The following is a 16,656-nucleotide window of genomic DNA, read 5'->3' on the forward strand; positions in this document are numbered from 1 at the left end:
CCCAGTATAAACACTCAGAAAGCAGAAGGGACTCAGTCAATCCCACCAGCCTGGGGCACATAGCCACTGGGGCAGGGAGGGAGAGAACAAAATCAAAAAACAAATCCATACCTTATAAACAAAGTAAGTTGAAGCTTTGAGTGCTCCTTTTTGACTCTGTACTCATGGCCCTTTGGATAACTTTGAGACTACTCATGATCCATAACTCACCACTAGATGTGTTCAGACAGACCTCACTGGGATCCTCCCAAATTTATTTTTCTGTGACGTTTCAGAAAACTTAACACTGAAATAGGTAAGCATTTCACTCACCCAGAAATAAACCTAAGACCATAGCTTGGCCCAGGGAGCAGAAATAGAGATGCTCTTTCTCAGTTGAGAAAGACACTTCAACTGAGTAGATCTGGAAGAGTGAACAGAGGAGGAGCTCCATATCTGCTTTGAGCTTAGAGGTTTAAAATTCATTAAGAATTTCTTCACTTAATACAATGATAATGATCCTTACCAGAGATCCCCACTGTACCAAAAAGAGCAGAAAATGGCCTATTCAGAGATATTATAATTTCTCAAGTGAACTCCTTAAGCGAACTTGGCATCATTTGTTTGTTTACAAAAGAGGAATCAGTAATGTGTTTCTGTAGGTGTATTAGTTAATTGATAAATTGTGATGGTTCCTTTGCAGCTATTCAGTACTAATGTTTACAAACAGTATTTTGTTCACACAAGTAGTATTTTTGAAAAGAGTGTGATACCCTCCTGAATGGCTCTTACATTTTTATTGACATTTTAATAGGAGAAAGTCAATCTTTCTTCAGCTGAAAGAATTGGTGTGTCGTTTACCTTTTTTGCTGGAAAATAGTATCTGTTGGCTAATAAAACAGCAGAAAGAGAAGACCCTGCACCTTTATCTCCCAATTGACGAAGTAGAAGACAGATATAAGAGGAACCTTTGTTCTTGTCACTGACGGGATGTGCAAATATTTGCAAGGAAACAGCTTTCTACAGTGAGCAGGGAGCTGTACTGGTTTGTTTCAAAAACATTTCTAAAAATCATTGTTTTTTTCTACTCTCAAATGGATCAAGAGCAGAGGTAGGACTAGATTTTGTGCTTGCAAAGTACAGCAGGTTGATGTGGACACAGGCAAAAAAAAAAAAAAAATCTTTCCTGGCTGCTCTCTTATTGTAGTGATATGAGGAAGATCTGTGCTTCTGAAACAAGTGTGACAGCGTGGATCCCTATGTGCCAGGCCCCTCTCTGCATTCCCCCTTTCTGTCAATAGGACAGAATGACCAGGCTTTCTGTCAGGCTGAATACAGTCATTTTGGTTTGTATAGTTTGTAACCTCTGTTGTTTGTGGCAACTTTGATAATTTTCTGTTGGGTTGTACCAAACTCTGCACTGAAATGGGCATCACTGGGAGGAAGTGGATGCAAAAAAAATAAGAAATTAGGAGCTGCCTTACAATGTGTGCTTCTGAAAAACATAGTCCTCGAGTGAGATTGTAATTTCATTGCTGCTTTATCGCTGAAGAGATTGATGAAGGGGGATGTAGCAAGGTATGTCTGAAAAGCTCGTAATATACAGATTGTAAGTCTTCGAAGAGAACCCAGAAGGGAGCATAGGAGATCTGCCTGGACAGAGATCCTGAAACACTCAGTTCACCCAGTGTCCTTATTGCCTTCTGCTCCTGTAAACTAGTTTTGGGTTTATACTCCAATTGTCTCCAAGCCAAGATGTATATGTAAATCTGGATCTCAACTTGTTGATTAGATCATAGAATCATAGATTGGCTTGGGTTGGAAGGGACCTTGAAGATCACCTGGTTCCAACTCCCCTGCCATGGGCAGGGACACCTCCCACCAGACCAGGTTGTTCAAAGCCTCATTCAACCTAGCCTTGAACACTTCAAGGAATGGGGCAGCCACAACATCTCTGGGCAACCTTTCCCATGCCTCAGCACCCTCATAGTGAAGAATTTCTTCCTAATTTCTAATGATACTCACCAGTCCTGACTGTTTACAAGTCATCTATTTACTAGATCAGAGTAGGTGAACATGCAGCATGCAGAGTAAGACACACAGGCCAAGGAGTCTACATGAGGTATCAGTGTGGGAAATAGGTACCTAGGCTCACCAGAGGTGGTCGTGTGCTTTTCTTGCAGCCTGATGCAACTGTGGTCTCCATGTGCTTGTCTGTGATTCAGGCTCTGTGGGAAACCTCCCTCATATGAAGTGGTAGACAGAGGAAACAGAAGAGCGCAGTGGGCTGCCATTTGCTGTAATGTGAAGTCAGATAGCCCCCACACATGGGAACATCTCTGAGCAGAAACCTGAACTTAGCCATCACTGTTGGGAGCTGGATTTCACCCTGGTGATTTCAGAGCTGCTCTCTCAGCTGATCTAGTTCATTTTACACTAGCATATGTAATGAATTTGCTGGAGGAAGGTAAACAGGGTGGAGATACAGTGTCATATTTAAATGGTGGCATGGGAAAACAGAGGCACAATTTATATTTTGTCTAAAAGAATCTCACCTACTGGTGTGTGTTTTGACTGCAACAGAAGATAAAGTTTGTGTCGCAGCAGCCAGAGGGAGTAATTTGCAAGTATTTCTGTATCATATAAGGGGTTTGGCCAGGAACACTTGGACAAGATCCCATTCCTTTGGATATGATTCACATTGCAATAAAAAAATTTGCATATGAAAGTACTTTGTTTAATGAAGTCTTCAGATACATGCCAGTCTAGACCTTCCTGCCAAATTAGTGATTAAGTATCTTGACTTCTGAGTCCCATAGTGTTTGTTACAAGGCTTTTTTTCTTAATGATAAATTCTCCTTTTTTTATGAGCCTTAACAGTAATGAAATGGGAGAAGACTTCTTGTATACCAGCTGTAAACTGGTATATGCACTCTGGCCTTGACGAAAAAGGTCTTTCCCCAGTGATATCACTAATATGTTCTTAGTTCTGGTTCCGAAGTCTTTCTGCAAAAGGGAGTGACCCATTCCTGCTCCAGTGTGATTAGCTGCAGATGTTTGGATGATGGCATAAAAACCATGCTGTGATTTAGAAACTGAGGTACCAGTTGTCTGCTTAGTCTAAATATGGTTCAGCTACAAATAGCACCAAAACAGCCAGCTCATGAGCTTCCTGTTGTGTAAGGCAGGGCAAAATGAGTTGCCATCTTTTATTCTTTTCAAAGTGTACAGTTCTGACTGGGAGGATATTTTCAGAATAGTTATTGAATGTTAAAGTGAGAAACGTATTTTTAAGGCTACTTTTTCTGGCCTATGTACAGAAGTTTTCACCTGCAGAATTTCCTCAGGGCATAGCTGTTTCAGGTAACCCTCTCATTGCTGCCTCTCACACCTGTGATTTAGAAGGGGAACTTCCATGACATCCTCTGGGATCTAAGCACACACATATGCAGCCCTCTTGAAAGACAGGCATGGGGTGCTATTTATCTGCATTATGAAATGAGCTTTGTGGAAAAGAAATTCTGCTGGTTTGACTTAATTACCTTACCTGAAGCGATGGCATGCCAAAATTTCCATCATCCTTCGCATAATTAAGGATACCCAAGGTGTTCCTATTAATCTCTTTCTCTGTAAGTCATCTTTAGAAATCCTGTTCAATATAGTTTCTGCAGAAAATATCTTTGCATGTCAACATTTAGGATTTTTTTTTCTTTATTTTCTTTTTGAACAAGTAACAAGTTGAGCACTGCAGCTTATGTAAGTTGATTTTGTGAGTTCATGTTTTCTGTGTGAAGGCTTGATTAATGTCAGTGAACAACTGAAGGGTCTAAGGAGATGGTGCTCCTGTGACTGAGGTCATGAAGTTTAAGAATTTCATTTCTACCAGTTCAGATGCAGGATCAGTTTGGATGTGCACTTCTCACCCTTGTCCATGCAAAATTCACTTTCATTTACCATTTAAACCACTTACTCGTGAGGTCTTACAGAATCATAGAATAACTGAGGTTGGCAGGGACCCACAGAGATTTTCTAATGCAATCCCTTTCTCAAGTAAGGTCACTGAGATCAGGCCGGTCAGGGCTCCGGCCTGTGAAATTTTGAACATCTCTAGAGTGAGAGACTCCACAGCCTCTTCGTGCACCCTATTTTTTTTTCCCGTGTTTAAATGGGAATCACTGTATTTCAGTTTGTGTCTGTTGCCTCTTGTCTTGTCACTGATCACCACTGAGTAGAGTCTAGCTCCTTCTTCATTCCCTTTCATCAGGTATTTATGCATACCACTGAGACACCCCTTGAGCCCCTGAACCTTCTCTCCTCCAGCCTGAACAGTCCCAGCTCTCAGTCTCTCATTGTAGGAGAGATGCTGCAGTCACTTAATCGTCCTAATGGCCCTTTGCTGGCTTAGTCCAGGAACTCTGTGTCTCTCTTGTACTGGGGAGCCCAAAACTTGGCACAGCACTCCAGATAAGGTCTCACTCCAGATAAGGGCTGAGCAGAGGGGAAGGATCAGCTTCTTCAATCTTCTGGCAATGTTCTTCCTAATGCAGCCCAGAAAGCTGTTGACCTTCTTTGCTGCAAGGATACATTGTTCATTAGAGCCAGAAAGGTTTGCTCTTGTTTTACTTCCTTTAAGAAGACAGGATCAAAAAGCTGTCCTGGAGTTTGGCCATTTCTGGATTCTTCCTGTCATCTTATCTAGGGTTGTTGGATATTGTGTTGATTTGAAGCTCCATACTGATTAGCGATTACTTTGGCATCCTCTGTCTTATCTTTATGTCAAGGTGGATGTTATGGTTGGGATGTGAAAAAAATACAAAAAGACTGAAGGTACCATATTAATAGATTCTGTGTTTCCTTCCCGTGTCTCATTGGAAACTTCAGAAGAAGGCATGAGGACAGAGCTTCTCTTTCTTCTAGCTTGTGACTATGACTGCAGCTACTCAGTTGGTATGCAAGTGGATTCCCTAGAGCATTCACTGCTCAACGGGTTAAAACAGAAGCTGTATTCCAGCAAAGCAAAGTTTAGGAGGACAAAGGAGACAAAAAAAAAAAAGGGGGGGGGGGTTCTACACCAAAAGTAAGATATTGGAATTAAAATGTAGTGTAAAATTTTTCTTCTCATGACACATTTCCTTCCAGTTAGTTAGCAACAGTACCACAGTGCAGCATTCCACCCATTTAGAAGGTGCCTTTGAAATCTGGGGTGATTTAAGAGCCTGTGAAGATCCTGGGACTGTATCGCCGTTCTTGTGGGTGTCTTGTGTTCTGAGTAGCTGTAAAATCAAATGCTTAACATATTCAAAATCTTGGTCTTGTCTAAGAGATAAAAGAAAAAGAAGTCTATGCAATTTCATTCCTTACACGACGAGCTGAGCTGACATTATAACTTAATGATAGCCTGGAATCAGTGCTTAGAGAAAAATAAATCATCTCTTTCTACTGCTGAATTCTGGTCCGTAAGTAACTAGCATATTACACTGTATGGGTAGCTCTAAGTGGAGGGAAGCTAAAAAGAGATAAACCTGACAGATTGCTGAACCCAAAGGAGTGTGATAATCATCAGAAATGTTTGTTGAAGGGAATCCAGAAATTAATTGGTTATCAGTGTTTTATACACAGAAAAGCTGCTTAGTGCTGCCCCTGTTATAGGGATGAATGACCTAACAAAGCTGCATTGCCATTCCTCTTTGTGTCAAATTCTAGCAAATCTTGCTTGCAATTTCAGTTGGCCTTTCTTGCATCCCAGAAAAAGAATCATCAGCTGGGACGAATGAATTTTCTATCAAAATTCTGGAGTCTGTGTAGTCCTCTGGGGACCCAGGAGTTGTACTCAGTGATCCTTGTGGGTCCCTTCCAACTCAGGATATTCTATGATTGTATGATTCCCGTATTACTTTTACCCTTAAGTGGAGGAGGCAAACTATTCATTAGGAGAAGGCTGATAGTAGCAAGTGAGTATAAATATTTCAACTGTATTTTTTTTTTTGTATCCGAGAGTTGTTGACACATTTAAAGAGTAATTTACAAGGGAGAGACAAGGGATTGTGAAAACCTCTTCCCCTCACTTAGCCTTTATGAAAGCCAGCAAACAATTATTTGAAAGGATTTTGTCAGTGTCTCTTTCCAGCCTAAGCCTTTGAAAAGGCCAGATAGCTTCACAATGGTGAGGCAGGAGATGTTACATGTGTGCATGTAGGTGCAAGTGGGTGTGTGTTACAAGGCCATCCCAGATTAACTCAGCTAAATCTCAGCCAGCAAAGAACCATCCTGAGGCTTTCCTGATGCAGGAAATAAGGACAGTAACCAGCTACCTTCACCCTGGAATAGCCTTCCTCCAGGGTGAAGGTATGTTTAATAGTAAATGTGCAGGGTGTTTTCCTGCCCCAGGCAAAGTTCAACACATCTCTCAAAGGATATGCATCTTCTCTTCATCTGCATAAACAGGCTTGATCCTGCTGCAGCTCCACAGTGCCCTTATGATGAAGCATCACAGCAAATGGGCTCCCCATTTCTCCAGCGCCCGCCTTCTTCCCTAGCTGGATGATTGCCTGAGTCAATAGAAGTAGCTCTGAAACACAGGTTGAATGGCCTGTGTGCAGCTCTGTGGGGACAGAGGGACATGCAATAAGCCTCTCCACTTGTGTGGCTGTGCAAAGGCTGTCCACAATAACAAAAGGCTGGCTCAAGAACGTACAGCGGCTGAGAATTTGGGACTAATGTGTATGCGGGGGGAAGAAAGAGAACCAGGCAGAGCCGGGATCCCACTTGCATACTAAGTGTTAGAGGCAGTGGTGTCTGAGGTTAAATGAGAGACATGCAGAGATGCTGCTTCATAGTGATACATGGTAAGAGCCTAGAAAGTATCAACAAATGTTTACTAATGCTGTGGACTCCTACCTGTCACAGGATGTGTAATTTCTGTCAACAGCGAGTTGATGCTTTGATTCTATGATTCTATGAGCCTTCATTCACTAGACTTAGCTGAGGGAGTGAAACCACTGTGTGGATGGCAGCTTGCCCCCTTCAGGACTGCAAGCCAATCGTGTATGCATCATGCATGTCTACAGACAGGGTCTGCTCCTCTTGCTGCTGTGCTGCTCACACAAGCCAAGTAACCAACCAGGACAGGGTGGCGCCTTTGCCCACTGTGGTCAGTTTGCCTCCTCCTAAATGTGTGAGAAACCTTTCCAGATTCAGAGGGAGTTGAAGGAGGTCCTGAGTGTGGGGAGGCAGAGAGAGATGGCATCATGGTTCTCCTGCATTTTTACAGAGCTTTCTCTTCTGCTTTTTCTAGGGGCTACCAAAGACATGGGGAAGATGCTGGGTGGGGATGAGGAGAAAGACCCCGATGCTGCCAAGAAAGAAGAGGAACGACAGGAAGCCCTCAGACAAGAAGAGGAGGAGAGGAAAGCCAAATATGCCAAGATGGAGGCTGAAAGAGAAGTTATGAGACAAGGGATTCGAGACAAGGTAGGATCTGGCTTTCAGCACACTCTGGGTGACTTTTAATGCTCAGTGGAGAACTGCTATTTTCAGCTGATTTGTAACCAGTTCTCTTAGCACCTGGGTAAAGCCAGGTAATTACCTTGCCACAATGAACTTTCTAATCTTGTGCACTGTCCCTGGAGGTCTGTCCCTGGTTAAACACACCTCCCACATTGAGAAGCACTGCAATGGTGAAACAGGGAGTGAAGATGAGGGGAGAAAACTGTCTGTTTTTTTCATCATCTATTCAATACTCACTTTATTTTGAATGTTACAGGCTTCTCTGTCCCTATACGTGTGCTCTCCAAGCTTGCGTTTTTCATTTATGAGAAGTGTCATCATTCACTGTGTTTCTGAGAGATAAGAGTATAAGTATTTACTGTTCAATGTATTGCTCTGGAGGCTTTATTTGTGTTGATGGTTGAAATGGGACCAATCTACTTTACTTTTCATATCTAGGCTTCCACTACTCACAAGGGAGTCATTTGAGAAAAGAGAGGCTTATCTGAGGATCTTAACCATTGGGAATCTGTCTCTTCTTTTACTGAAGTTAATGGTTGATTCTAGCAATATTACAATTTAGTGTGAAAAGAAAACAAATAACGGTGAAGATTCAGGATGAGGTTGAAAAGAAATACATGAAACAAACCTTTACTAGAGAAATAGCTTAATCTAAGATAGCTGAACCCATTGATACTGTGCATTAGCTTTTAGGGATCTATGTGTTCACAGAGAAGACAGTTTTGCTGCCTCACCCTCAAGACCAGCTCAGAATTGTCTCTAGAACAACTTAATTTTGTTCTAAAGCTCAGATAACTTGGAAACAAAGATAACTTGGAAATTTTGGTCTTGTGTTGTGCCTATCTCTGTGCAGCTTACCTACAAACGTATCTGTGAGAAAGCTTCAAGTCTCACCACAGAGCTGATAGTAACAGTAAGTAAACAGGACTATATCAACACTGGGCTGAAACTCTGACACAATCCTTGTGATTCAGGACAGAAGCATTGATAAGGATGGTGGCATAGTGCATCTTGGAAAGAGGTATCAAGAATTATTCTGCAAAAAGGAATTTGGGGTTGAAGCTTCTAAGAAGATATAGAACTTAAAGGCAAATGTCTGGCTGTGACTCTGCCAGAGAAAGGTATTCATATGATCATTAAAGAGAGAGTGTTAGTTACGAGGCAGACAGACTTAGAACTTCCACCTGGTCGAAATGTGTTGGTTTTGTAATGTGAATATGTATGTGACTATGTATGTCTATAGCGTAATATTTTAATATAAATACGTTCATATGTGCAGTGTGTGCTTAATGTGCTCTGTGTAATTGTTTCTTAGCAATGACATGGGTCTGAATTACGCATTTAGAAAAACAAGTGTGATGGATTTCTAGGATGCAGATAGGCATGATAATGCCTTTTTTTTAGTGCCTTTAAAAAAAGCATGCTAGTGCCTTCTTTTCACTGCTCACTGTCCATTCTGCTATGCCACTAAATTGTTCATCAAGATAGATGGGGATTACATTTTCCTTGATGTTGGGTAAACTGTAGTGACAGCATTTAAAATATCTTGTTCTCTGTTACAAATCAGAGGTGACCTAGACCATAATTCACACATTCAAGAATAGGTTGCAAGACAGCCTGAGATGGCTGAAACATCCAGCCAACGGGGATTTCCCTGGGCTAAATTCTCAGCAATTTAGGCTTTGCTGAGTTAGGCTGACTACTAGGTGGGGAAGTCTCTTGGAAATGTGTTGACTCCTGAGCAGTACTGTTTTGAGTGGCAAATGGTTGGCTCTGCAGAAAGAGTTAACAGGGATGCTTGAAGAAATGTTATTTGGCCTTAGTCAGAGCTCTGGATTGCAGTTTTTCTAGTGATGTGGTGGGTTACTCTTGAGATTAATAACAGGAAGTCCTGCTCTGGGGAGGACACCTAGGTTGTGAAAACGCAGGAGCTCCATTATTGCCTCTGGTTTTCTTTCTCTTGGGATAATCCCAGGTATCATGGCATTTGAAAGAGGAAGATATTTTCTTCAGAATTAGAAAAGACAGATAAAGCTGTAGGAAGGAACAGTTTGGGTTTGGGATTTTTTTTGTTCTGTATTTTTTGTTTTAGTGATCTGTGAAAGAGAGAGATTACTTTGTCCTGACAAAGAGATGGATTTGATGATATGCAAGTCTTTGTCTCTGAGTGTGAGTTGGTGGCTAGAACTGTGAAAAGAATGGTGAAAGAGTAGAGAAAATAATTGGTTCATTTCCTCCCTTACGTGTTCATTTAGAAACAACTTCTATAACTTCACCAACTCCAATGAAAACAGAAATATAGAGGAGTAGAAAACCAAAACACAGCTTCCGTCTGGTAGACAACAGAAGTTGTTGTCAGCAGGAATGAATTAAATTAAAGAAATTTTAAGTATTATAGAGCTCTCTGATGATATTTGCATCTTTCTTATACAAAGTAGTGGGAAATGAGCAATTGAGCTGAGTGATTGATTATGAACAGTTTATTTATGCAGGAAAAAATTTGAAAATATGTGTCCTAGGCTATAAACACACAGCCACAAACACTGTGTGTGGCTGCAACATGTCCCAGGCACAGGTCAGGGAGTAATGGCTTCATGAATCAGTTAATATTACTCTAGGTGATGCTTACAGAAAGATTCTTCTTATTGTTTTCATCTTTTTGCCTTAGTACTTCAACAGGTGTGATGAATACAATCTCTCTTTTATGGCTTCAGGAAGATGTGGGAGCCATGGCAGAACTTGAAAGGAATTGTGAGAGAAAAAGTAGATATGCTTCAATTAACTTCAGGTTTTTAATCCAGCCTGTGAAATTGAGATTACATATGACCTCAACCCACTATGGTAGCTAGGCACAAGAATGATATAGGGGAAGGGAAGAACGGATTATGCAACAGCCAAGCATATAAGTATTTTTTTTTCCATAAAAAATACAAAACATTTTCATCTGGAAATAATTTCTAGGGGTGACATTTAGATATGACATTTTGATATATTTTTTTTGGAACCAGTTGTCTGCCAGCTCCTACCCAATATTAAAGCTCAGCATATGATATGAAAATGGATTGAAAGAATGTGAAGAACATAACTGTATACTCCAGCTGCCTCCTACCCTAATGCCTGTGTATGGAGCTTGCCTTCTGGCCTGATACAGGTCTGATCCAGGCTTGATCTCAGCATTACTGCTTCCACATCTTCTGGACCCTTCCACAGATGTCGCTGGGGAGAGGTGCCACACCTGACTGCCACAGGCAGGGCTTTCGTGGGGCTTTTGATGCTGCTGTGCCTGATGGGTCAGGTTCTGCTGCCAGTGCCCAGGTGGTGGTGCTGTGGATAGCTAATATCCCTTTTAGCTTGCTCAGTGCCTCACACCAGTACCATCAGCTTGCCATGCTAGAGCAGCCATCTCATTTCAAGTACTCTTAGGCTGAATACTCCCTTCCATAAACAGACAGCCTTGTTTATGTTATATACTTGCATAGTTTGTCTCTGAAAGCCATTTCATTCGTTACTTACTTTGATTGCTTTCAATTCATTACTTCATTCTAATGACCCATAATTACTTATTTACATAATTAATTCTTACCACCCCTGTGGTGGAACTCAGGCCTGAGAGCACCCTAGGACATATTCTGTAATTAACACTCTACCTGTCTTGGCTGGTAGTGAGACAATGCCTCTAGTATGGCTTCCTGGAATTCTTACTCTTGGTTTGGAGAATAAACATTGCTGAGTGCATGCTGAAAGGGAGCAAGAGCTCAGGGCTATCCTCACAGTGGTGGGTTTCAATGAGAAGGGATCTAAGTGTGTTCATCTGTCCAAATGGCTTGGCTTCAAGACAGAATTTAGGTTTGACTTTAGGCCATACTCGAGACGGAGCATGAACTGCTTCAGTAGCTTTTGCACGCTCAGTTCTCAGAGCAAAAGGCAGAAGTGTGGCCTAGCTTGGCTTTGACCAGCCTTATGTGCTGTGGAGAACAAAACCAAAGTTTAGTTACATTAAAAATGACTTCTGTCCTCCAAGTTGAACGTGAAATCTGCATGAGAAGTATGGAAATGTTGCAAACAGGAAAATTCAAAGGGTGAAAGAATTAAAGAATGAAATTGACCCTGCTGGGTGCTGTGTAGAAATTGTGACACAGTGCTTAGTGGCATGATCCTGTACTGTTTGTACGTCTAGGAACCTCATCACTCCCATTGCACACAAGGAGCAGAACTGTTTGCTTAATTAGCAAATGTTCAGTATTTCACCTCTGCCATCCCTTACAATGTGTATCCCAAGTTCATTTACTGTGCAGTATCCAAAATCTAAAGGCAACTGTGGTGGTTTTACCCTGACACACAGCTGAACTCCACCACAGCTGCTTTCACACTCCCCCTCCCTATTGTTTTCTGTATTCAGAGTACAAAAGCAGAAGAGTCATCATGTGTTTAAAGCCTTGGTAGCAGAAAAATGGCATCCCCTTGCATCGGTGGGCCTCAGTGGGGCAGTAAGAAATGTGCAGGACTTGCTTGTCCCTTTGCTATCTGGCAACAGGGAAATGGTGAATTCTGGGGTTTGATATTTGTTCCTGGAGACAGCATGTCACACAGCAGTGGAATATGCAGTCCCTGTTCTATTTAAGTGTGAGTCCTTCTGTCTCTGGATGACTGCCATTAATTCTTATTCCCCATTTTTTGTACTGGTATATTACATGCTCCCAATGGGTTTGAAATTTTCATCTGTAGGCAGTAGGATTCTCTGCAGTATTTGGAAATGTCCATGTCGCCTGAAAAACATGAAAACTTTCCAATTCTTTGAAGATATTTAAGACTTCTGTAATTTCAGCGTCTTCTATGATTTAAAGTAGGTGGTATTGAAATTTACGTCTAGAACAGTGAGAATATTTGGGATGCTGGCAATTGGACAAATCCTAAGTTTAGGTCTTTGTACTCTCCAGTAAGAAAGTGTTCCAATAATGCTGTTTTCTTTATTCCTTTTTATTTATGTCTGTTTATTTATGTCTGTTTATTCATTTTTACTTATGTCTGCAGTAAATCATTCAGTCAAAAAGAGAAACCATTTTTGTAGCTGTAGCCTTAGATCCTTGTATGAGATAATGACATGCAACATAAATATGGAATATAGTTATTTACTTTGAATATTTCATTTTCATATTTGGATATGTGACTGGTGCATAGCTGTAGAAATCCTGTTTTAGGCAGAAGAATACCAGAACGTGAATTAACTCTGTTCTCCAGAAGTATCGGACCTTCAAAAATAAGCCTCAAACTCAGCAGTGCAAACTTTGGTACAACTTTGTTGCTATAAAACAGCTTCACAATGTTAGCTAAACTCTCCAGTGTTAGTGCATCTATGGTATGTTTCATTCGTGGCTAACTTCAGATGCAGGTATTGCCAAGAGCTTTAAAAATTCCTGTTAAAAGGAATGAAATTTCATTGCCTGAACACCCAGTTTTGAAAGTGCAGTCTTCCTTGAGAGGAAGAAATATATATTATATTTTTCATCGGAGACTATCAAAAACTGGAAAAAAAATATAAGTTGTATTCTTTGCATGTCAAAAGGTGAAGGATCTCAAAGAGATTTTCCTCAGTGATGAATTGTGTTCTATAACTCAAATGATAAAATTCGTACCTCAGTGAAATATCCTGTCTGATATCTTCCCTTTCAAATCATTGATATTAAACCAGTGATGTGAACTTTTACCCAGCACTTGTGATCTAATTAAGCTGTGGCTACTGTTGTTCAGTATGTGGGCCTTAAAATAGATTTTCAGAGTTGTCTGTGTATTACACAGATGGAGAGGTTTTATTAACTCGAGTCTCTTCATGCTTTCAGAGTGGCTTTTGATAGTTAAAAAATAAAAATAATAATAAAAAAAAAACACCTACAAGAAAGGGAAAAATAATTCTTTGCTTACTTTAGTTTAGCAAAGATACTCTCTGTGCTATATACAGAAGAGCGTTTACAACTGGGTCACAAGCTTTCTGGCTGTGAGAAAGCAATAGGCCTGACTGTGATACTCCCAATGTGATGCTTTGCAGGACAGGGATTATACTGTGCATTCCAAGAAGTGAGCTCTAGGGTGAGTGAGTACAGTCATAATGCCACTAATGATGTTGGCTGAGAAGAACTGCATTCTTTACAGCAATTAAATCACGATCTTCTCTGGGTAAAGGCTGCAAGCACAATGTCCTGAAGGGCTTACTGTGTATCTGGACAGATTTGATTCATTGGTTATTGAGCACAGTGAAAGCTGGATTAATCCCAAGCATAGTTGGAGGAAGGAAAGAACATCTGTAGGGTGGCTGAAGAGCACCATACCCCTGCAGGCCATTTTCATACTGGTATTTAGAGGCATCCCAGAGGATTAAGTGATTTGACTTGTACTGGACTTCCCTCTTGCCAGAACTTCTGTACCAACCACTTCCATGCAATTTTGCCTTAGCCAGCCTGTGTTATATCTGAGTCAAATTCTCGAGTTCCCATATCGGTTTTCTCCTTTCCACTGAGCACACATCCTTAGCATTAAACTTGTTTCTGGAGTACTGCCCTTTACCATCTTACCAAACTACTCACTTCTCTTACCTAACACTCTCAGGCTCTGGAAACACACCAGCCAGGTTTAGGTTTCTGCTTTGCATCTCCTTAAAGTACCTCTTAGCTGCAAGGAACGTGACTGTCTTTTGGGAAACAGCAAACAAACTGATCTCCTCCAATACCAGAGAGCACAACTGGAAAGCTCAAGGTTAGCAAAGTTATCTGGGTATACCTAAGTTCACCAGCCTCTCTGGAAGGTTGAGAGAGAGAACACTGCCCTCCCAGATGTGCTTTTCAGCAAGGAACAGAGATTGATGTCCCAATTGAAGAGCTTCAGGGCCAATATTATACATTGTCATCTTTGGAGTGATTCAAGGGAATCTATTCCTACCTAACCAATTTCATCTTTATATTCCCACAGAAGTCCCAGGATATGCAATATATTTTGGTCTTCCTGAAACCAGCCACCTACATGTATAGACTTCCCTAGGTGGTCTGAATGAAGCTGTGTTTGTAAGGTCTTACCTCTTGGCATTAAAATACGTGGTCTTCCCTGGTGGGAAAAGCTGCATGGATTCCTTCCTGCACTGTAGTTTTAGGCCATGTTTAACATTAGGAAAAGGGAAGCACCATCAGCAAATAATTGGAGCTCAGAAACAAACCGACATCTTTCTTCTCTGCTTATGTAATAGCTAGAGGCTCAGTTATTTGGAACTAAGTAGGTTCAGCTTCCAGCTTCTGATTCCCCCACTAATAACTTTTGGGGCTCATTAGGCAGGTTTTTTGTGCAGCTCTGCCCTGTTCTAACTTCATTCCTACATTTCATGCTAATCCAAATCTACACCAGTAGATGTCACTTTGGATACTTGCTAACTAGATCCCACTGGGTGATGTTTCTGGAGTTACCGAAATGTCTCTTGAAATGCATCCTTTTTTTACTGTTATGCACTGATTAGGGTGTCCTGTAGAGTCGTTCAGCTGAACTTCTCTCTTAAACAACTTCTGTCCTACTGAGCTGGCTGGCAAAACCCATGCACATTGCTTGGCACGAGGCTCAGTAGATTTACCCACTCTGAACCGGGTGTGAAATAAACCCATGGAGATGATGCAGGGTGATTAGTGCTGGAGGTTAGCAAGGAAGGACTTCTGAGTGGTGTCTCAAGACTTCCTGGCTGTGGCTTCTTGAAATGTGAGCTCCAGGCATTTGTCTCACCTGCTTGCAAAGGCAAGAGCAATGGACCCCAACAGATGGTGTACTGCAAGTTCTTTTCCAGTACCATTGCTATGGAGCATCTGTGTCTGAGCAGCCACTCCAGTGGGGCTGCTGTTCTGTCACCTCTCAGTTCAATATACGCTTCTGTCCAGGACGGCATCCCAAGATGCCCCGTAACCAGAAGATCTATTTGGAAATTATTACTCAGCATTTCTATTACCAAATTCTCTATCCTTAACAAGGAGCTTTTCAGTACAGCCCTCTCTTACCTCATCAGTTACTTACTTGTGTTACCACCAGAGGACAAGAAAGGTGGGAAGGCAGTAACTCTTCATAAATTACTGTCTCATCATACAGTACAGCCTCCTTCTTTTTCCCTTGTGCATTTTTTCCTGCTGGTTGAACTGCTGTTTTAGGAACTTTATTATTATTACTATTATTATTTTAAGAGCCAGGAGAAACTGACTACATTGTGGAGCAAGAAATCTGTAGCCTGTGAAGCTCTATTTTATTTATACAAAGTGATGTTACTATAGGAAAACAGCATGCACAACCATTGTATATTGCCCAATTTGCGTGCATATACACATAAAGAAAAGTATATATAGAGAGAGAGATTGAACAGACTTTATTTAAGTAAAAAGGTATTTTTTTCTTTGCATATGCAAATGGAAAAAAAAATGAACACAATGGGAACTTTGCAATGTGGACAAAGCTTTACCTCATTCCAGTTTCAGTGGCAGCCTGCATTTATGCTTCTCTGTGTCTAGTCCATAGCCTGGGAAAGTCCATGGTGGACCTACTCTTGTTAAAGGGACTAGCAATGGTTAAAACCGGAATTAAAGAGGCTATTGAGTTATAGCTCATTTGGTAGTAGCATTCACAGTCATCCTGTCACTGAGAAGTCAAATGAATTACGCGAAGGAAGGAAAGCTTCCTACATGCTGGCTGAATCCAGATTTTTCTCATTGCAAAGTTTGTAGACTTGTTTTAACTACTTCCACCAGCACAGCAGACAGCCCACTGTGTGTCTCTGTTTAGGCTTGCCATTCATGCTGGATCTCCAGGGCGGGAACTTCCCAAACCTGTACAAGTGGAACTAAGAACCTGTATGAAGAAACTGATGGCAGCAGGTCTTTTCATTGTATTTCCTCCTGGGCACTCTGTGAAAAACATAATAGTAACAGCATGCATTTATCTCAGAAACACTAAGTAGCTCTGCTTCTGCCTTTTTGTGAGTGCATGTGTGGCCAGCCACATGGTGCTTCTTGTACACGTCAGCCAGCAAGACCACTCTGTACAGAGGAAGGGCTTTTTTATAAGACATCTCCAAAAAACTAATATATATATATATATATATATATATATAATCACTGCTTTTGAATTACAGGTGGAAAAATTGAGCTGTGGGAAGTGGAA

At 41.2% G+C, this 16,656-nt stretch overlaps 1 protein-coding gene across 1 annotated transcript in view; it reads left to right on the forward strand.

Annotated features, from left to right (window-relative positions):
- Window positions 1-16,656, forward strand: part of CPLX1 (complexin 1) — a 127,561-nt gene that overhangs the window by 66,743 nt on the left and 44,162 nt on the right. The window contains exon 3 of the mRNA XM_083815967.1: window positions 7,274-7,449. Within this exon, the coding sequence (XP_083672093.1) occupies window positions 7,274-7,449 (176 nt within the window). The remainder of the gene's footprint in view (window positions 1-7,273; window positions 7,450-16,656) is intronic.

Source organism: Anser anser (genome assembly GCF_964211835.1).
Source record: "Anser anser genome assembly, chromosome: Z".
NCBI lineage: Eukaryota > Metazoa > Chordata > Aves > Anseriformes > Anatidae > Anser > Anser anser.